This window comes from Panthera tigris, chromosome C2, assembly GCF_018350195.1.
Source record: "Panthera tigris isolate Pti1 chromosome C2, P.tigris_Pti1_mat1.1, whole genome shotgun sequence".
Taxonomy (NCBI): Eukaryota; Metazoa; Chordata; class Mammalia; order Carnivora; family Felidae; genus Panthera; species Panthera tigris.
The window spans coordinates 86,228,468-86,251,178 of record NC_056668.1 but is presented as its reverse complement, the minus strand read 5'-3'; the positions used below and the strand labels follow the sequence as shown (position 1 = coordinate 86,251,178).

At 34.4% G+C, this 22,711-nt stretch overlaps 1 protein-coding gene across 3 annotated transcripts in view; it reads right to left on the bottom strand.

Moving 5' to 3' along the window:
* PEX5L (peroxisomal biogenesis factor 5 like) overlaps window positions 1–22,711 on the bottom strand; it is a 163,905-nt gene that overhangs the window by 82,678 nt on the left and 58,516 nt on the right. Inside the window, exons 1-3 of one of the 3 annotated variants that reach the window (XM_042956800.1) lie at window positions 15,233–15,275; window positions 12,636–12,740; window positions 3,969–4,080 (exon numbers count right to left, since the gene is read on the bottom strand). In XM_042956800.1, coding sequence (XP_042812734.1) covers window positions 3,969–4,080; window positions 12,636–12,740; window positions 15,233–15,271 — 256 coding nt within the window. In that variant the 5' untranslated portion in view covers window positions 15,272–15,275. Of the gene's footprint in view, window positions 1–3,968; window positions 4,081–12,635; window positions 12,741–15,232; window positions 15,276–22,711 lie in introns of those variants that run through there. The other 2 variants (XM_007094576.3, XM_007094578.3) reach the window with 2 other exon arrangements.

Here is a 22,711-nt window from a genome sequence, read left to right as displayed (position 1 = left end):
GGACTTAAATAATTCAACAAATTTTTGCTTATTTTATCTGAATATGTAATTAGAGCTACTTCCTACATTTCTAAGTTCTCTCAAGAGGCATGCCATTGGGTTCACAGCTACTTGGGCTTCATAGAAATGTATTTTGTAAATATTACACTAACTTTGCAATTAAAATATTTAACTGGGTGGCTGTGACATGAGTGTGAACTTTGTTAAGGGTGGCTCTTCCCTTATACATATGGGTCACTTATACAGGTACACAGGTCTCATATAAGGAGTTGAAATTATTTTTTTTAAATCATGAAAAATGTTTCTTCTATAGTATCCAACTAATGGCTCAAGTTTGGGGATAAAATTTTTTTAGATTATGCACATTGATAAATGCAAACCAAGGACCCCCTGTTTTTCTTGGTCTTTAGAAAAGACTCTTTCCTGCACTTTGACATATGTTAGGTTTTTTGGGAGATTATAGACCAACAAGTTATTTTTGCAAATTTTAGAGTAAATAGTTGTTCTATAATGTAATCATGATCTTAAAATATCCATTGTCTAGTTACTTTCTGAACATTTGATATTTGCATCTGTGACAATATGTATTTATTTGTCATTTTAAAATCAAGGATATTAGTAATGATCTTACCTTACCTACCATGTAGGGATACAGTTTGAGAGGGTCAAGGAATTAGATACCATGTAGATTACAGATGAATTAAAGATAATTTGGGGTATTAATGACAAAAAAATTAAAAACATCTTTATTTGATCAGCTTGATATTATCATTATTGGATGACAAAAAGTTAATCCTAAACAAGCAGAACAAGTAGAAACAAGCAGAAAGTAAAAAAGATAATTCAATACTTTAGAAAAAGATTATAACTTAGAACTTCTATGAGACAGAAGACTGACATGTTCTTTTAAGATCAGTAGAGGAAAAAATCCTATCATTTGAGTGACATTTGGAAGAGATAAATATTTCCTATATTGTTTATTTTATGCTAATTTATATAAGAACTATGTTCTTTAAATATTTAAGTAAATGTCAAGGTGGTGGCACACTTTATTTTTTATTGGAAGAAAATGCCAAGTGTAAGTGACTCTCTTAGTCTTCTTGACTGACTTGGTACAAACTAGAAGCAGGTTTTCTTCCATATTTTACTCCAAGATTGTTTAATACCCATTCCTTAAGCATAAAGATATACATAATACTTGGGGTGTAACAGACAATGTTCAAAGACTGTCCTGATTTGTCAATGTACTTTCATAGTATTCTATAAAATAACAATATTCTATTTCAAATTATTTCTTTATTAAAAATTTAGATAGAAAATAGTAACTATATCTTTTCCCCAGAAACCTTAGCTATAAAATTATTGGACCAGATTGGAATTCTTTCCAAAGTGTTTGTATGCTAAAATTTTTCCTGTTTAGAGATGTATAATAATGTTCCATATTGAGATATCAATAGTAGGTTCTATAAGATTTAAGAAAAAAGTGTATTTCTTAGGCATTAAAAAATACGGAGTTTCCTCCTTGAGATATACTTTTAAGATTAAAAAAACACACTATCAAATAAGAGTATTCCTTCAGGATAAAAATCTGTGTGACCCAGATGCACTGAGTGATGAGGACAAGAGAAGAAAACCTCACAATCTCAAAATACCATTATTCTTGAACTCCTACTTTGGAGGGTGCCGTGGATTGAACTGTGTCCCCGTAAAAAAACTCATATGTTGAAGTCTTAAGTCCCTAGTGCCTTGGAATGTGACTTTATTTGGAAATAGGGTTGTTGGAAATATAATTAGTTAAGATGAGTCATATTGTAGTAGAAGAGGTGCTGAATCCAATATGGCTGGTGTTCTTATGAAAAAGGGAAATTTGGATACAGAGATAGACAAACACAGGAAGACATGCACACAGGAACAATGTCATGTGAAGATTACAGTTATGCTGCCACAAGCCAATGAACTACCAGCAAAGGAAAGTTTCTTCCTTTCTGTCCTTCCCAGGACAGTTTCTTCCTGAGCACATTTAGAGAGAGGGTGGCCCTGCTGATACCTTAATTTTGGTCTTCTAGTTGCCAGAATTACAAAACAATAAATTTCTGTTGTTCAATCCACTCAATTTGTGGTATCTTGTCATGAAAGTCTAGAAAACGTATACAGAAGGCAATATTGTAGTATTGCAATCGTAAGAAATTACATCTTCTTTTGAATTTTTTCTCCAATATTTCATATATCTCTTTCATAGGTTGGAAAAATCAAAGTGAAAGTGCCTTTTGAATCAAGTATTATGTTGCTGTCTCTGGTGGGCCCTTCCTAAGTGACATAATTTTAGCATTAGTGGGAGTTGGAAAGTGCATAAGGTACTGGAATCAAGATCTGAGAACTATCCTTTCCAGATTTTTTTTTTTTTTAGAACAATGGGAACTTCTCAGTGCATCCAATTCTCATGGATTTTCCTGAAGTGAGAGACACAAAGCTCCTCTCCAGTTTTGGAGGAATGAGCTCTAGTTTCATAGATAAGCAGGATAAATTTGATCAGGTAAAATCTGAACTTACTAATTTCTTGCTTAAATGTGCCAAGTATAATTTTATTTGCTTGATTACTCAAAGTGATAGTTGAATTTAGAAAATGATTGCTTTGGTGTGATATAAAGAAAGTTAATGCATTTGAACAGAGAAGCATCGGGTATACTGTTTTCCTAACCTGATACCTAACAGTAATGGTAACATCTGTTAGAGCTTACATGGTATTAAGCTCTTACGTAGATTGCTTCATTTAATCTTCCCAAGTAACCTATGAGATGTTACCATTATAGATGAGGAAACAGACTTAGTTAAGCAACTTTCCCAAGGACAAGAGCTGCTAAGTGGCACAGCTGGGTTTTGACATTGTGAACTGTGACTCCAGACACTGTAGACTATACTCCTGCATAAAGCTTCTATCTTGTGTTAACTTTGGCCGTTGTAATTTTTAGCATTTAAAAACCCCACAATTTCATTCACTCGTGATTTTCTTCACTTACTTAAAAGTGTAATGAAAATATACCAGGAAACAGCAAGCTGAGGACATGATGGGGAAATGGATGCACTTAACAAGGCAGCACGTAACTGTTCTCTCCTTTCTCCATTAAATTCTTTCCTGCAATCTAACATAGCCTTTGTTCTTTGATTCTGAACATCATTTTTTCATCCTTATTTGAACAAGATGCCTTTGAATGTGAGTGGTGACTGAATAAAATCAATGCAGAAAGGCTGTCTCTGATACAGAAGGTGAAAAGTAGCTTTTGCGTCACATCTTATGTAGCTCCCTCGGGGTGGGCCCTAAGTGACTTAGTTTTAGCATCAGTGAGAATTGGCAAATGCAGAGGGTACTAGAGAAGATGTGATTCATACCAGTGGGATCCTGCATCCACTCATTGGATGAATACTTATTAGTGCCTATATGTATGTGCCTACACAGATGATAGTTCACTGTTTGGGTATGTTTTAATTCCAGAAGAATATGCAAAGAAATCATTGTAAGAGGAAACAAGTAACACATTTACATGACAGAAAAATGAAATCGGCTCTTCAACATTTCAAGTCTCTAGGACTTTTAATTTTGTCATTTCAATCCGCTTGAAGGGGCTGCCTACATTTTTGGACTTTTGTCACACAAAATATTTCCAGCCATAACTTTAAAACCTTACTCTGAAATAGATGCTTTTGTTTTAAAGATTCCTTGTAATGTGACTTGAGATGCAAAGATGTAAATCTGCACAGAAGAGATTCATTTGCTAATATTCAGCAAAATTGGTTGGGTAATATACATTGCAGTTTCTTTTATATTACAGAGTGATTTACCATTTTATGTTGAATAGTATATATTCTAAGCTTTCATTGGTTGCAAACATTATTCTACTTAAAATGCATTATAGAAATAAAATATGCATTTCACTATAGTGAAATGGATCAGTTAAAAGTGAAAGAATTACCGGCTGTGTTGGACGTTACTGGCCTTGCTATTGCCTCCGATTTGGTTTCACAAAGAAAGTCATCGATGGAGGGACTCAAGAGGGGTCTGCTTTCTTGCTGTTCATTCACCAGCTGAGAACAGATGAACACAGGTATCAAAGGGCTTTGTTACACTGCAGAATCAGATGAATTAAATGTAGCCTTGCAACAAAATGAGAATAGCAAGCTTATAAATAAATAAATAAATAAATAAATAAAGGGGTAAGGGCAAGAAAGAAAAAAGATATTAAGGGATGGGGAATGAGCCTTTTAGCACTGTCAACATATGTTGGATGCAGCCAATTTCAGTTTTTAAAGCTCAAGCCTTTTTTTTTCTCCTAGTACTGTTTTAGAATTCTAATTTCAATATGTGGAAAATGACACCTAATGAATCACAGTTCCTAAGGACCAATCCCACTCTTCAGTTGGACAAAACACTACTGAGACCTGATATACTGGCCCCAGACTTTGAGGTGACACATTCTGTTTAGGATGGGCCATCAGTATTATGTGATAAACACACAGAGATCTGTATGTGTGTGGATAAAAGTTCTTCTTTTCTCTCTCTCTAAAAAAACTCAAGACATCTATGGGCACATATCCTTCTTGCATTTCCTTGGGATGCTTTTGTAGAGCATAACAAACATTATTTTGGGAGAGTAGAAAATATTGCTATATTAACTATATAGGTATCCAGTGGATATGTTTCTGAAAATCTATATGTAAAATAGATTTCTGTCAATTCAATTGTATTTTCCCATTGGCTTGTTCTCTAATTTTAGAAATCCTTCAGTTTGATTTTTAGTTGGTCTCTAATTAGCAGTGGCAGCCAATTATTAACTTTCAGTTATTCTGCACCTCTTAGAATCCAGACTTCCTTAAGTTCTGCTTCCATGGTTAAGGGAAGAAATATAATCATGACATGCAAGTGGTTAATTCCTAAATTAACTGTTTTCCTTTTTCAGGAGTTTTTATATTGGCCTATCTCAAAATTGACATAACCATCCAGTTTTCTACTTAAGAAAAAGATGTGCCTAAAAGCCTCTAGATTTTTAAATACTGATTTGCAAGTCTGCATTTTCAGAGACACATAAAATAAAGATGAAGTCTTATTTTCTTTATTTTTTTCTTCATTTTGGATATAAATTCCTTTGTAAACAGGGACTAATAATAATTCTTATATCACAGCTCTGTGAGTAAATGTGTGAAATGGGCCTGGATTAACTATGGTTTTAGAAGACCAGGGTGTTAGATTTCTGTAGGTACTTTTAGATGTAAACATTAAAAATTATAGTCTTAATTTGATAAAAATATTTCTAGAAATACTTTTGTCCACATAAAAATGTCTAAATGGAAAAACAAAGGAAAAGGCAGTTGAGAGGCCTTATCCTTTTAGGTAAGTCTATCTATCAAATATTTTTTTGGAGCCTCTCTCTTCATGAAACTTCAGACTTATTTTCTGGAGAAAGTACTTCTAGCATTCTCAGACTTTTCTCAACATAAGAAGAAAGAAATACCAAAGAGGGGGCTGTTCAGAGAGACCCTATGGCGTCCAGGACTGAGGTATGGCTTCTCCTCTGCCTCATAAGGTCTGTGTTTCTTCCACACCTACTGTCTTGTTTCTGAGCACACATCAAACCCAGACTGATGGAGTTGTTACATCTGTCTAATTTCCATAACTGAGCTGTTCCTGTGGCTTTCTTGCATAGATACAAATCAAAGAGGAAATAACAAACTACTTTCTGAGTCTGTGTTTTTCAAAATGGGGCACAGTTTAACTGTTGGGAAATTCTGGGGGTGTAGTAGGGGATGGTGGCAGGTCTCTGGGGTGAAGAGGATAAAGGGCCAGATTTCAGATATCATGGGAAGGTAATTTAGGAATTGAAAGTTTTTTTGGTTTTGATGGAGATAGGGAAGATGAAACAAGAAATATCACGAAATCTTTTCTTACAAGTTCTGAGGTCAGAGGCTATGTCTTACTCATACTTATATCCTTCACTACTTGTAATAGAATGTTTTCATGTACGAGGGGATCAATAAATGCCTACCAAATGGGACAGTGACTTTGCAGAAACTGAGGATGTAAAAATATCTACCTCAAACTGTCCAATTTTGAACTGTGTCTTCAGTTGGATGAATTTGGGAATCATTATTTTAGCCATACTAAGGCCTATTTTATTTGTATTTGTATAAATAAGAATAGCTTCTCATATGCCCCCTCCTCATTTTCAAACAAATTTATGGTTTTCTTATGGTGACCTGAGAATAAATCTTTTAGGTCCTAAAGGGAACTTGCAAAATGAACTGAATCTCCCAAAGAGTTCCTCTAAACTTTGCTTCCAAATTGTAGACCAATCTATTCTCTCCTTATTCGTTGGTAGGATATGACTTATTGACTTTCTCTTAGAGTTACTTCCTTCAGTTGGAAAACACTTTATGAACTTACCTCATTTCATCATTTGAGTACAGAATATATTGATGTTAAAAAATAATAAAAGGTGAGTCAAAAGGTTTCCATTTTTAAAAATAATTGAGTTAGAGTAATTTCAATTTGGATTAATCAGATGATCAGATCTGAGTCAAAATGACCCACTACATTAGTTTTTAGGGTCTTTGTCTTCTTACTTTGTTTACATTTAAAATTTTCATTTCTTATTCTCCTTTGTTCCTCTTCTCAATATTTAAAACACTTCAAAGCCTTTCTAATGGTCAGAGATTCTTACTTCTCTTTCAGGATCCCATTACTGGCACATTGTCTGGGAACCTTCTTCAGCATTAGGCAGTGAGTGTCTTCTTAGAGCATCTCCTTCTTGCCATGTTTTACCCAGTCTTATAACTTTAGTTTCACCTGTTTTTTCCCCTACTAGACTATGACCTCTTTGGAACTAGAGACCTTATCCAAGTAACTTTTGTATCTCATAGCAGCAGTTTAATAAACATTGACTGATTTACAGTCTAACTGAATGGTGAATTGTACAAAAGAATGATTACATGGGCACCCCCAATTTCATACTGGGTTTGATCAACTCACAGACAGGCCAGTGGTCCTCAGAAATGTTTACCAAGTTCCTGGCAGGCTTTAAACCATGAATCTAAGTTCATTTTCTCCCAGGGTTACATCATTTAAATGTTTGGAAACTTAAAGTTATCTAAAGGTTCATTTCTAAATGCAAGGCTTTTACCAAACAGTCAAGAATGCAAAGCTTGAAAGCCTAATGAGAAAAATAAGGGCATAGGCCTGCCCCATGCCATTCTTGGAAGAAGGACATGGCCCAGTGCAAATGGGAGGCCAGTGATACTTCAAGAAAACATTACTACCTCACTCAGGAATTTATTTATTTATTTTATTTTATATTTTATATTCTGTTTTATTATTTTATTTATTTTTTGAGAGAGTGAGAGAGAGAAAGCAGGGGAGGGGTAGAGGGAGAGAGAGAATCTTAAGCAGGCTCCACCCATGGAGCTGGAAGCAGGACTTGATCTCACAACTGTGAGATCACGATCTGAGTTGAAATCAAGAGTCGGGCGCTTAAACCGACTGAGCCACCCAGGCGCCCCTCCCTCAGGGATTTTAATTCAGAGATTCAAATTTGAAGATTTTGAGGGAGAACCTTACATGGTCAATGGACATAGAAACAAAAAGAAAGAGCAGAAGTAAGAAAGCTGCGCATTTACATGTAGGGGTTTCCTTGCCACCCAGAATTCACAAAGACTATTGAACATTTATACTTTCCTTGTAATCATAGGTTGTGAATGAAATATTCTGCCAAATGCCTTCAATTAACTTATGACTTAGACTGGTCAGTTGATGTGGCAACTATTAACCACCACAGGATCAAATTGGTTCTTATTTTACATCCAGTGTTTAGTATTGCACGGAATGCAGACAATAATATCAGCTTTAATAAATTATTGCCTCTTGGAAAGCTTTATCTAAAAGTGCATTTGCCTTAGTTCAACTTGATTTCTCTAATTTCAGTGTTAACAATTAAATTATTATGTAATCTAAGCTACAGGGAATATTTAACCAAGATGAAAGTAGAGTATTTTGCTTTTAAATACTGCCTGTTACTTAAGCTCCAGTGTATGTTTATATTGTTTGTTTTGTGACTTAAATATGTTTATTTATCTTTGAACAATATATTGCTTAGGTATTTCATTAAAAAGTACAGAGCTAAATAAAGGTTTGTAATAACTTATATCACCAAGATTTAACACCAGACCAAAATACATTTTGCAATGTCTGTAAAGGATAATAATCCATTATTCCATAATTTTTACACTTCAGATTGTTGATCTCAAACTGTTGTTTTAGTTTAAAGTAAAATATTCTTTTTATTTTTAAACACTTTAGTACTTAATAATTTTAAAAGTTCAAAAGTTAAAGTTAATAAGTTAAAAAATAGTTTACAAGTATCTCATATTTGAACTGTTAATTTAAAAAGTTTGTAATAATATACCATGAGGTAATAATATACCATGAGGTAATCTTACCTCATCTAAATAAATTGAAAAATTTAAGATTGTTTTGTTTTATATAAAAGCATAAATATGATTTTAATAAGTATATCTGTGCATTTTGAAAATTCATTTATTATTTGTGACATTGTTGATGCAAAGTATGTGTCATTTTAAAATAGGTTTTCTTTCATAATTTCATAATTGAACTACTTGTTTATGGCTTTATTAGTCCTATGCAAGTTTAGAAATTTGTGTGGTGCCCATCAAAATAGTGACCATGTCAAAACTAAGTTAACTGACTCAATCCACTGAAACCCCAAGACAACTAATTAAATCATTAGGATACATCCTTTAAATATTTAGACTTTGAGAGTTTTGTCATGGTAACTCTGACACCCGACCAAAGTAATTTCTTGTGAGCTAGTAATCGTACTAATAGTTCTGCTCTGCCTCCTCCCCCCACCGCAGTAAAGGATAACCATGTAATAACTTGCAACTCTTTGACTTGGTCTAAATGTCAACCAACTGACTATATTTTCCTGACAGGATAGTTAGACTTAAAAAATGTGGATCTGTTCATGGGGAAATAAATAGATATTACTGTTTACAGCTTGGGTAGTCCTAACATTGAGGCAGGCAGGAGAACATAAAGCAATTATTTCAAGTTGGTAATAGAAACCCAAACAATGCTATATTTAGCAGCCTTGAGAACATTTTTTCCAATCAAGGACATTATTCTTTTTATGTTTATAAGGCACAAAAATAATATCAGTATCTAGGTATCAGGAGTGGGGACAGATAGAAAAACAAGGGTTGAGTTTGCAAAAAAAAAAAAAAAAAAAAAAAAAAAGAAGAAAAAATTCCCTTAGCAAGAAGAGATCTGAAACACACACTTTTCAGATATTATACTCTATAGATATCTTGCTTAAAAAAGTGCTATGGGATGTGGTTAAAATGGAAATTTCTGATGGTTCCTTATGAGAAAAAATATTTGCTAACAATTTCATTTTCATAAAGAATAATAATTTTTTCTATGATATAAGCAATCTTTTGGCACATAGTTGTTCCTTCTTCCTCAAATTGGATTAATTTATACTATTACAGTCTAGAGGAGTGCTGTGCAATAGAAATAATGAGAACTTGCTAATTAAAAATTTTCTGGTAGCCGCTTTTAAAACATTGAAAATAAACAGGAAATAAATTTAATAATATATTTTCTTTAGCCCAATGTATCCAAAAAATGATCATTTCAACGTGTAATCAACATAAACATTATTAATGTGACAGTTTATATTACTTTTCTTTGAATAAAATCTTCAAAATCTGGTGCGTATTTTATACTTTTAGCACATCTCAATTATGGGTAGTCACAAAACACTCAATAGCCACACATGGCTAGTGGCTACTGTATTGGACAGCACAGGTCTAGAGAAACTCTTTCCCTCAAAGACTTGAGGACGTACTGTTTTTCCTTCAAACCTTTCATCAATGCACACTTGTTTACATACTGCTTGACTTCAAGTGTTAGTCTAGGACAGCATGAAACTGAGCTTCTATGAAGTGCTTAACATATTGTTTGCTAATACAGAATTAATAATGAAAGTAAACAAAAAGAGGAATTCTCAGAGGGCCTAGCAATTTCTGAATTCGGGTCATCTGGCCAACTCTCACGTTTTAGTTCAATTTGTTCAGTGTACTATAAATGACTTCACTGGATTATGTTTGGTTAAATCTCTCTAAAAGTGATTGTAATAATCACAAAATACAAAAAATGCTGCAATAAAAACTATTCTACACTTACAACCTGTTGACTGAACAGTTAGTAAACAAGTTAGGACTCAGTGTTTCAAGAACTTATTTTGTACTTTATCAATTATGGTTATTCTAAGGACATTATCGAGAGAGCAGCAATTAGTTTCAGACACATCTGGAATCTATGAATGGGCAGCTGGCATTGACATACCAGTGATGAAGATGAGTCAATGTAGTCAGTAGTATGTAGCACTATGTCAGAAGGGGCTATACAGGAGATGCTTGGACAGACATATTTCAAGACACTAATACATTCACACAGGATAACAAGTAAGAATGTGGTATGGTACACGGATTGGATGCTATGGTTGCTATGAGAAGTACTCACTTTTTCAGATCATTCTGCTGCTTTTTGGCTTGTGCACGCCACTGGTGCATAGCAGGGAAGAAGCCACTTGTGTATAGTGGAAAAAGTATGTCAACTAATAAAGCTGTATTTGACTGAGAAATAATTGTATCATAGCTGTCACTAAATTAATTCCATAAAATTATCATCACAACAGATGCATTACGTTTTATGAATCAGAACTGTTTGCTGATTCATAAACTAGCCAGTATGCAACAAGAATATGATGCACCAAAGAAAGCATTACATAATCTTCATGCAGTAAAATTGTAACTAGAACCTCAAAAACAGTTAATGAAACATTAGACAGGGATTAAAGAAGGAACTTGCTACACACAAATGTTCTGAATATGAAAAAATGGTAATCACAATTTCTTTTCTAAATTAAAAAAATAAAAAATGTATTTTGTGTTAAATTTTAAATTCAAGTGTAGGTTATAATGGTAATTTTGGACCTTTGAAAGGGATTACTGGAAAGCACATTGCATTGCATGGTTTGGGGGAAAGAATCTTAGGTCCTGGGGCCTGTCCTAACTTGTGATAATCTGAAATGATATTGTAGTACAACTATGCCAATGGCAAATCTGGATAGGTCTTCTACTGATGAATATGGCTCTGTCGTTAGCCAAGAACTCCCAACTAGTTCTCACCTCCTTTAGCATTTACCTGAGGAACTCTGAGCTGCGTATTTTGGACATGGATCCTACAAAGGGTAGGAGATCAATGTAAAACTGTACATGTTTTACTATGTAAATTAAGTAAAGAATGGAGACGTTGGTAAATATAAAGCATATTTCTTTGTAACTACCACTATGTGTGACTGGGAAGAAGCATCTCTTCTTTATGGGTAAAAATCTCACAATATAAAATTTAACCCAAAGTCCTAGGAATCTTTAATAATTTTTTTTATTATTCAAAATTGATTGTTGTATGATGTTATGATTTCCATTACTTACAACACAGTGTTTAGAATAAAATAAAACCACACATGTTGGCAGCAGCTGGGGATGTGATCTGATGATATTCTAAAAATAAGTTGCCATAATTTAGCTTTTGATATAAATGCCTTTCATGAGGACTGTAAATGGACATGTTTCTAATTCTAGACATGTTCATATAATTGGAACTGAATCACTGCATTTACTATTGCATTACAGAAAAAAAGAAATGTTTAACAATCTAATCTAAATTATAAGATAAATGCAAGTAAAAATATTTTTCATTTAAAAATTTAAAACTGATAGTTCCACAGAGTGGTGATGAGTTTACTATACATATTTATGTGGATTTTACAGGGTGTTTCAAAAGTCCCTGAGGACATACAGGATTCACAGTCTCAGCGTGTCTTTGCATACAAATGCAAACTTTTTTCTATACTTGTAATAATAAATGCTGAAAATGGCTCTCATGTGTGTATAATAGAGATGGTATTTTTGTTTTCAAGGTCACTAAGTATAAGAAAGGTCACAAATGCCATTTTCTGCATGGGGACTCAGGGACTTCTGGCTCATTCCTGTAAATTAGGTATCCACATAAATATGTATAGACATATATGTAGTATGCATAGTCACAACATAAATATATTTAACATTTAAGAAAATTTAGATATTCTACTGGTAAACTGACATATGTATACAATAGAACTTGTATTTATTCACAGGAATTTGATTTTTTTTTTTTTTTGGTTGTTGTTCAAATGTACCATTAGCTTAATTGTTATTTCTTTCCCAAAGTTGTTAACAAGATTCCTTTATAAAGAAGCAACATGGTTTACTTGCATATACATTTTTTTAAAACTAAAGTTGAGTAATGAACATTAATATCCACAAATGACTAAATGATGGAATTTTCCTTTTTTAGCAATTTTGGTTTTCATTTTATATTGTATAATTATTTCATTGAAACTGTGTTTTTTAAAAATTGGTTCAAGTTAATGTTTTTTTTTTTTTCTTTTTGCTAGTTAGAAATCACAATGTCTGATAGATTAACATATGTCAGCTTCCTACAGGAACCCTATGGGTCTGCCCACCTGTGATGTCATAGTAAGGAGGGGCTTTTCTTCAGCAGACTCCTCCCTCGGTATCTCCTTCATCACCATGGCAACAGCCTTATCTGCCGCCCTAGAGCCTTTTCCCTATAACAGTGAAATCAACAATGACTTGTGTCAGGAGAAATCTTTAACTTATTATTACAAGATATTCTAATGTTTAAAGAGCAATCCAACATAAATGAAGAGGTAGGCTGCTGCAAGTGAATCTTGAGGCTTTTGGCTGAGGAGAAAACACACAAAATCTGAAAAAAGATTATTTGTGAACTTTTAGTTACCTACTTTTTCACCTTTACAGCTGACATATTTAATTTTAACATAGTATTTTATATTTTATATGTATAATATTTTTTAAAGCAATTTGCATGACATGAACATAATTTTTATAGTATTGATTTAAAAACACTATGGATTGTCTATTATGTTAATTTACAAATTGTTCCTATAACATTCTTAAATGTTTTGAATGACAGAGTCTGCATCTGAGATCAGGATTAGGATCAGTGTCTGACTCCCACAGAGGGGTTTTGCTGGGTGGTCCCTGGAGTCTGTCATTTTTTATTGGATTGGGCATAAAAAGAGTAAAAGTGTCATAAAACTTCTAAAAATTCTTCAGTGGCTTAACATCACAGAAATTCACCCAGCTTGTTTATTTTGTGGAGATAGTATGACCTTGGTGAAAAAAGTCTGCAATTCTCAATGTTTTTGAGATTGAAGAATTTTAATGCAAGTTTAGAAATGTCTTTTAATTGGAGAATCCTATAAATCTAGGTGTAAATAAAGGATGGTTGATAACTGAGGCACTGATATATGTGTGTGTGTGTGTATATATATATATATATATATCCCCACATTTTTTGTTTCCCACAAGCAGAATTTGGGACTGTAAAGGGGTATATTGGCTTTCTGTCATTTTAGTTTACCAGACTATTAAGTTTTTGTGAGTAGATATGGCATAATGGAAAAAACAAAACAAAATATCACCTTCCCAACCCAATTAGAAACATCTTATACTATGTAAAAATTAAATAATCTCTAAACATTTTAAAAACAAAACGTCCATTTTCTCAGGTCTCTGGGCAAAGCTTCCCTAGAGAAAATAATTTTATACTAAGAGCACATATGAATATCTGTGCTGTAAATCTACTTAAAATACAAATGTAGCATATAGAGATATCATAGGCAAAGATACAAAAATGAACATATGGGGGTTTGTTATCTGAAAGGTAATTAAGAGCTAGGGTCAATAATAACTCCAGAGGTTGATAAATCTTGATAGTTTCCATGCAGCAAAAAAGGATGGAAATGCATTATTATCTTGGGTTTGCAAGAGGGCTTTTAAGTATTTAGAAGGTAGATTTACTCTAGGAAGCAAAACTGTCTATTTTCTCAGGCATTGCTTCTCTAAAATGTAATGAGTGGCAGCTTTTACTTATGAAAACAAAGAAAAACTTTCTCTAGATTTTAACACGTGTGAATCTCTTTACAAGGCGGAAAGTTTCTTTGGTGTGTTTTGACTTAAGAACTAACATTACTGAATGATAATGTGTTATCTCCATGATGGAATATCAACTACTAGAGATTTTATTAGCACATATAACAGTAGCAATTTTCATATGTGTTCTGGAAAGTTTATATGGCCACAATCCTTAGAATAACTGACTTCTGGAAAAATAAAGAAAAACAATGATTTACTGCATAACAAATTGGGGTGCATAATGATCCCAGGTTTTTTCTTTATGAAGCAATGTGAACTTCCTAAAACAGAGATGCATAAAATTCTGAATTCTGGGAAAATATTTATTATGGCACTATTAAACTATTTAACATTTTTTCAAACTATAAACATTATTTGGATGAAACATTACATACTATAAAGTGATATCGCTTTAAAAGCTACACTCATTTGTAGACTAAATATAGTTTAACAAATATATTTGCAGCTTATTTTTTTAAAAGAGCAAAATCATTTGTGAAGAATTCTTTCCATGCTCCAAGAAGTTCTAATAATATAGCAATAAACAAAGTGGCATGCTTATATTTAAATTCCTAATATATTTAAAATAACAAGGTATACTTTTAAAATAATAATAATAATTCAGAATCTGCTCTTGGGCTAAGAAAAAGATGTCAATTGATAAGCATCTCAAAAAATTTCAGGTCAATATTTCAATATACCATTTATTTGAAATGCTACCAATCATAAACTACATACAGATATTTTTCACATGTGCAACTATTATAGCTAGAATTAGCAACGGACATGCCATTTCACTAAAACAAAAAACAAAACAAAACAAAAATTAGTCCTTTCATGCTGAACTCTAGAACAAAGCAGTGGTCAGCTAGAAAGGATGTATAATAAACACATGCGGTGCTTTTTATTTCTTGCAGAAAAACCCACCAAAGCCAGGGTCAGGTCACTTTTTTGAAGACAGTGCCACTTTTTCTTCAAGGTTACACCTACTACCTGAAAAGAGTCATGACACCCATGTTAGTGCCTGCTAGCAACTTTTTTTCTTTACACCTTTTGGCTTTTGAGTTATTACCCCACGAGTAATATTCTACAAGTGTGGTACCGTCGGAGAACAGAACGGGAAGGTCCGCCACAATGACATCTCCATGGTTCCAGACAGAGCGTATACAACCACTGGCAAATCAAATGAATATGCTCATATAGCAAAGCAAGATTTCCCCCAGACCATATTGCCACCTCCACCTGGTATCTTCAAATCAAGCTGTGTTATCTCTGACATGTCCATTTATCTTGTGTGGGTAACACTTCTAGAATTCAGAACTTGGCTGATAATGGATTTGGCAATTCAGGGAATGATACTACTCTGCTTATCAGCAGCTGTGCAGGGCTGACAGTGATACACCCATACAAGTCTTTTCGTTTTTGAAGTCAGTGGCTTAAAACATTGTAAGAAATATGTATGCATAATTATCTAGACTTCAAGCTCAATTTTCTAAATATAACCACACCAAAGACTCAATATTAATCTATTATCTGAAACAATACAGAGAGAGCAAAAATGAAATATATGCTTAAGCATACAAGTGGATTTAGAGTACATTAAGCCTGTATGCTTCTGTGTAATTCTTAGCAACAACAGAAAAGAATAGTGCAATGTTACAAGTTGATTAGCACATTGGGACACCTTCCAGCAATTTATTTCAGCCTATTTCCTTTCGAATAATACTTCAAAATCACCTTTCCTCACTTCCTTTCTTAATTTCTTGAGATGGTATTGACTGTTTGGAAAACATCACCATATGTAGAGATTTCTATTTTTCTTGGTGATTTTCTGTAGAAAATTTTTCAATATTCTTTTTTTTCTTTTATCACTTTGTTTCCTCACCAGTGATATATATAAAATAATCACTTTTCTAACAAATAATAATTCTTGAGAACAATCTTTTTGTTAACTTCTATTATAAGATCAGGCATACATGAATGAAATACAGATAGTACAGCAAGTGACATTGACATTTATTAAGAAAATCTAATTTTGGCTCACTTGTCTGTGTTAACATAGTACATAAACAACAGAGTACAAAGTACTGAAGTCCCAGGATCTTCGCAGGCTGGACACCAGGCTGTGAAAGCTACCAGACATCTTTGGATGTGGAGGTATTGGCTCCAGGCCGGTCTCATAGGGAGGAGAACTAAATTATTTGGAGAAGCTGCTATGTGCTGGGTACTCTGCTAGGTGTTTTACCTATTTTTATTTGTACCATCACATGAAAGCTCTGTGGGGCACGAACTGTCTTTGCCAGATTGATAGTGAGGTGTGTGTGTGTGTGTGTGTGTGATGGTGTGATTTGGCTGAAGCCTCAAAGCCAGTATGTGGCTAAACCAGGACTGAAGGCACAGCCACCTCCCAGACTGTGTGCTTCCTTCTCTCCCACATCCCCCTCACTGATTGCTATAAATGCAGGTTGTTTATACCACTTAAGTTTCGAGAAGGAGCCACTTCTCAGTATAATCGCAGAGTGTGGGTCTAAGGAAATATTTTTGAAAAACGTTTTCTTCAGTGTGCAACGGTCAGTAAGAATCAGCCATCCATGACTTCACTCATGAGTATATTTTGAATGAAATGTTTTTGTTTTATCATTATGGAAAACTAACCTACAGATTTCATGTATATACACTTCTTTTCATTCCGTAGATCTTATCAGGTTTATAACCTTTAGCATCACTTTAATTCTTATTAAATGTTAACTTGATGCTATTAAATGCCATCTTTACTAGGATTGTCCTGAGGTTTTGGGTGCACAAAATACTTCAAGTATACAATTCCAAAGTTCCATGTCCCATTCATAAGCAATTTTGTAGTTGCAAATTCTATTACTGCTACTATGCAGATTGTAATTTAAAAATCATTTTTATTATTCTTAATCTATCAACAATAATCCAGAGTGCCTTCAACAGAGATATTCAAAAGTAGAAATGGAGAAAAAGTAAGTTAGGGGAAAAGTAAAAGACTATAATACTAAACATCACTGTTAACCCCAAATTATCTAATATATGAATTTAAAAAATAGACTTTCTTTTGTTATAATTATAAAAATTAATACGTGCTGTTGCCAAAAATTAAGAAAAAGCACTAATAAAAAATAAAAATAGCAAACCTGTCATTTTCATGCATTGTCCCAAAGTTTCATATTTACAACATTGGAGATTAAGTAGTTTTTTAGGATGAATGTTTTAAGAATAGGCAAACTACCATCAACTTTACAAGTTTGAGTGTATTAAATATATTTCTTCATATATACATGTAGGCAAGTAAATACTTGCCACTGATATTAGTTTAACAACGTTGTTTCAAATGAAATGATATTCAGTTTTGCATATGCTGAAAAATTATAAATCTCATAACTTCTGGACCCTGGACTTAAACGCACCTGTAAGAAGGTACCCACAAAAAAGCTAATTTCTGATGGTTGTCTTGTCTCTCACGTGCAGAGACAGGATAACCTTTTTTTACTTGGGAAGGTAAATGTCATGGTAAGTGTCATTTTCCAACATGGGAAAATGTCAGAACAATGCTTCCTGGTATCCTCTGAATGCTGGTGATCCCTGCCTACCATATTGTGTCCTTTCCCATTTTGTGTGTTCCTGTAGCTTTCTTCAAACTAGAGGAGGGTTTAGACCAGGCTGGTTCTATCACAGTTACAGTTAACTCATCCCCATCCCCTCCTCCAACAGAATAATTTTAAATTTTAAAAGCCATACAAATAGAACTAAATCTGGGTCTACTGGCTAATCCTTGTTTCTAATCATATAGAAGAAAGCACAGATCCAGATGTAAACAACTAGGATGCATGGACAGAGATTCTTAACCAGAGATTCATATATAGAATTCACAAATCATAATGTATTCACTATTGGTTCAGTGAGGGCTTCCATATAGTTCTTCCTTACTATCCTGTTTTTCTTCCACAGCATTGTTTTTCCAGATGAGAGGTACGCTCTGCTCCAAGCCATCACCTATTCTAGGAACTCTAGAAAGTCTTTCATTTCTCCTATATAATGGTTGTGCCCCTGGTGTGTGTGATGTGCTTAACACTTTCTGTTGTACCCTTCCAGACTCTGCAGGTGGTGGGGCTGTGCAGGGAGTGGGTTCAAGAAAGTCATGGATAACAATCTCTATGGTTGTTAACTCTAAACCTCCACCCACAAAAGTCACCAGGATTCTGAGCCCCCCACATGCACATTCACGCTCCTTGGCCTGAGTGATTGGTGCAGAGGGATATTGACTACCATGCGGCCCTAGCACTTTTGCCTTCATGGGTCCCTTCCTCCATTAAAAAAAAAAAAAAAAAAAAAAAAAGTCAAAAGTCGCATCTTATGACTGTGTTGTTATAAAGACAAACGTAATCCAGGCTGGATTTATTATTACACATCCATTATTATAACAGTCATTTTGGGGGCTCTGATTTTAAGAGAGATTAAAACATTTTTATGGGCCCTTAAAAGCATCTAGTGCCCTATATACTGTGTCCACAGTGCCTAATGCCTACATTGAGCCTGGGTCATGTCTTTTCAAGAGTCAGTGTGGCATCCCCAGGTCTGCTCTGCTGTCATCTTTGGGGGCTCTATTTTGGCTGTGGTTGTTCCCACCCTAACAGGCCCCTTTGCTATGGCCACTGCTATCACTATTTTTGTTAGGATTCAGGGAGTCTCCCCTAACAGTACTTACAAATCTTATTGGGTGCCCAATCAGTAGCTTTTATCTTGTAGTTCTTAAAACACACTCAGAAAATCTGGAACATTTAGGCCGAAGGCAGAAAACATTGCTGTGTAAAATTGATGGGATTCTTAAAATGTAATCTCTCCACACCAGACAGCAAGGCTAAGCACATTCTCTCCTGCCTCAGGGTGTGTTCCTGACCATCCAGGAGCACTTCTGAGAAAGTTGAGTCACCCTGTGTCTCTACTTTTATTAAAAAAACAGCCCTCAATGACTAGAGTCACCAACTGGTTCCAAAGTTTTCCTCACTGTTTTTTTCAATTTCTGTTCCTCAAGAGAGAAACAGAATTGTTTCTTGCCTTGCACTCCAAATTCCTGAGTTGTGCATTAAGATTAGGCTCCTCCCAGGGACCTGGTTATAATCCTCTATTTTGTAAAATGGTTTTTGATTGTGTCTCATCAAAAAACTGCCTTGTGTGGGTGGAGACTATGCTCATTTCTTTTGAACCATTTTGTACGATTAGGTATAAAATAGACACTCAAGTTTACTTAATAAGTACAAGTATTAGATGCTGTTTTCAAGTTATTTAAGATACTGAAATCACATAATATGGCCAACTTTGACAGGAAGTGAATTCTGAATTAGATAAAAAGTCTTAAAGACATTTAAGTTTCAAGCATCTAAATAAAAATTCATTAATATTAATAATATGTTGCCAAGTAAATATGTTTGAAATTTGCTCTGAAGGACAGATAAGACTTATTTTTAATTAATAAGATCCATTTGTCCACAATTTACCATTTGTTTGTTCTGTTGAGAAGGTTAAACATTCTCCCGCCTAAGCCTAATTGTCACTGTGTCCCTGGGGCTTATTTACTTGTGTGCTTAGCAAGCTTTCTTGACAAAAGGTCAAGGTGACAGCACTCAGTTCTCATTCACCTATAACCAGTGATGAATTGGTTAAGTTTACTATCACGTTTACTCTGACTAATGTGGCTCTAAATTACTTATCACCTATTTTATCTCAACATTGAGATAAATATAAACAATATATATTTACATATTTTATTTAATATATATTTATATATTATGTAAATAATATAAATTTGGTAATTAAGAAGTAAATGTAGAATAAAGTATTGTTTTCTTGTTTTGTATGATAAATCCAAAATTTGTTATTTAAAGTTATATTTTATAATATATTTATATTTTAGAGACTTTTAATAATATGAGAAATACACAACCAAAAATGTAATCTTAATTAAAGGTTACTCTTGTTACTTTCAGTCCCTTGTTAAATATCTCAGATGATTTGCAAAACAAGGTACTTTTCTGGGGTTATTTATAAGAAAAAGGAAACCAGTGAAAAACACAAAGTCCTAAAGATTACCTTGTTATTATTTTCTTTTTGAAAAATGTCTCCCCAAATGTAAGTACTCCAGACTGCTTGAATCTTACTTGCACAAATGGATGGATGTCCCAACATTGAAGAGAAAGTATGATAATTATTCTTCACCAGCATGGGTGCTTTGAGGATAAGGAAGTTGAGACCTGGCCTCTTTCTGAGAAGAATTAGGAGAAGAGGTCTTGAGGTCTGGTTTCTAAGCATATGCAATAGCCAGGTTAGTGCAGTATGTAAGATCTTAGACTGTTGAAGGTAGGTGGGAAGGAAACTTTGGAGGAAACATTTTACAAAAATAAAATATGGTTTCTTTATCATTTCTGTCTTTTCCAGATTTTCTAAGATTGGAAAATTTTCCAAAATAAATACAATAAATAAGAATCCTTGCAGGTAAATATGTGGTTAAGACCATGAAACAGTTTCTGTGAAACTTACTAATCAGTGATTAGATGCATCCCCCAACCTCTTGCCCCTAATAAGTAATATATCCATATACCAAGTCAAAAACAAGTCACAAGAAAGAATTTCATCCTCCTACTAAATTGGAGACCTTTAAATGTTGACAGTTATCTCAGAGCAAAGAGACTGAGTCCTCACACTCTTTTTAAAATAGATGGAAAGACCATATATTAATATATTGCTACCAAATTATTGACTTCGAGATAGGAAATTTATCCAGATGTCACAAGGAAGAATTATACTGCATCTGTTTTTTTTCTAGAGGAGGACTATTAGGTAGTGAAGTGGAATTTGTCCCCTTTATTAATGCTTCAGGTAAATTCTATTGCTAATTTTTGAACAAGGGTAGTAGACTTGGAGCCTAAGCACCCAGTACCCTTCTTTGCGGCTTTCCTCATTTTCTGGAAGGTGCAAGTGTTTTTACCAGCATGTTCCCCAGTCACCAAATGCTCTAGTTTTATTGACATAACTTAAGAAAAGTAAATTAAGAAACTAGGCCAATTCTAGCCAAGAAAGTCTCAGCTAAGGTATTCCATCTGCCTGACTTCCCTGAAACAGCTCTAAGAGAGAAGCTGAGGCTGTGGGAATTCCTATTCTAAAATTCTGGATCAGTCTCTGGCACCTCTGCTTACCTAGATAGTCCTCTGGGAGTCATTGGTAATGTGTGGGTTGGCTCCTCCCTAATGCCTCCCTGACCCTTGAAAGGGAATGAATAGTCTCTCTCACCTTGTGGATAAGAGTTAGGGAAAGAATGAAGAGACCTTGGAGCTGTGAACTCTAATGAGTGTGTGGCCAGGTATGGTTGAAGGGATTACCAGTTAATTGACCCCGTGCAGCCTCCACAGTCTGTGGAAGAGAAAGAGGGATGGCCATGCGGCATGTGGGCACCAACACTGGGACTGAAGTCAGAGGACAGAAGTTTTAATCCCAGCTCTGCCTTTTATACATTATTTTCTCTAAACCTTCATTTTACTTTCTGAAAATCAGATACAGTACTTCACAAATTTGTGAGAATTAAATAAGATTATCTATGAAAGCACTTGCACAATGCCTGTTATATTGTAGGTATTCAATAAAAATTAGTCAACTATGAACTGTTATTGCTTAGCTCATGGGCTCCATGGCCTAATTGTCCTTATGAGATGGATGGCAAAAGATGCAATATTATGTTTGTGAGATTCATCCATGGAGTAAGTGTATGACATTCTTACCACTGCGCAGTATTCCATCATCTGAATATACCACCATTCATATGAATGAATATTTATCCATTCAACTCTTGATGGACATAAGGGTTGCTTCTGGTTTTTGGCTAATGTAGAAAACACCGTAATGAATTTGAGTTTGGAGGCCACAGAGAATATATGAGGAGCAAACAACTGAAAAATAGAGGTGTAAAGAGTAAACAGACTTCCATAACAGCAACAGAGGCAGAGAATAGTCACAGTACATATAAGAGGTCTTATCCATGAGCAAATTAAGTCTGAATCTCTGCAGTCAACAATCAAACACCAGGGTTGGGATGACCTAAACCAAAAGGGACTAGTAACGCACAGAAATCAAGGATCAGAAAGCAAGACTGGGACATTGAATCTAGCAACCAGTGGATAACGAGAAACCAGTTTCTAATGAGCTGGGATTAATAAACGTTATGGGCTGAGCTGTTCCCTCCCACCCCCTTCCAAATTCATATGTTGAAGGCCTATCTCCCAGTACCTCAGAATGTGACTCTATTTAGAGATACGGTTTTAAAATGAGGTATTTGGGCGTTCTCTAATCCAATATGAATGGTATTCTTTTAAGAAGAGGAAAACAGGACACAGAAGAAAGACCATGTGAAGACACAGAGAGAAGACAGCCATCTAGAAGCCAAGGAGAGAGGCTTCAGATGAAGCCAACTCTGCCAACTCCATGATCTCAGACTCTTGGCCTCCAGGACTGTGAGAAAATAAATTTTTGTTGGTTAAGCCATGCAGCCCGTGGTACTTGTTATGGAAGC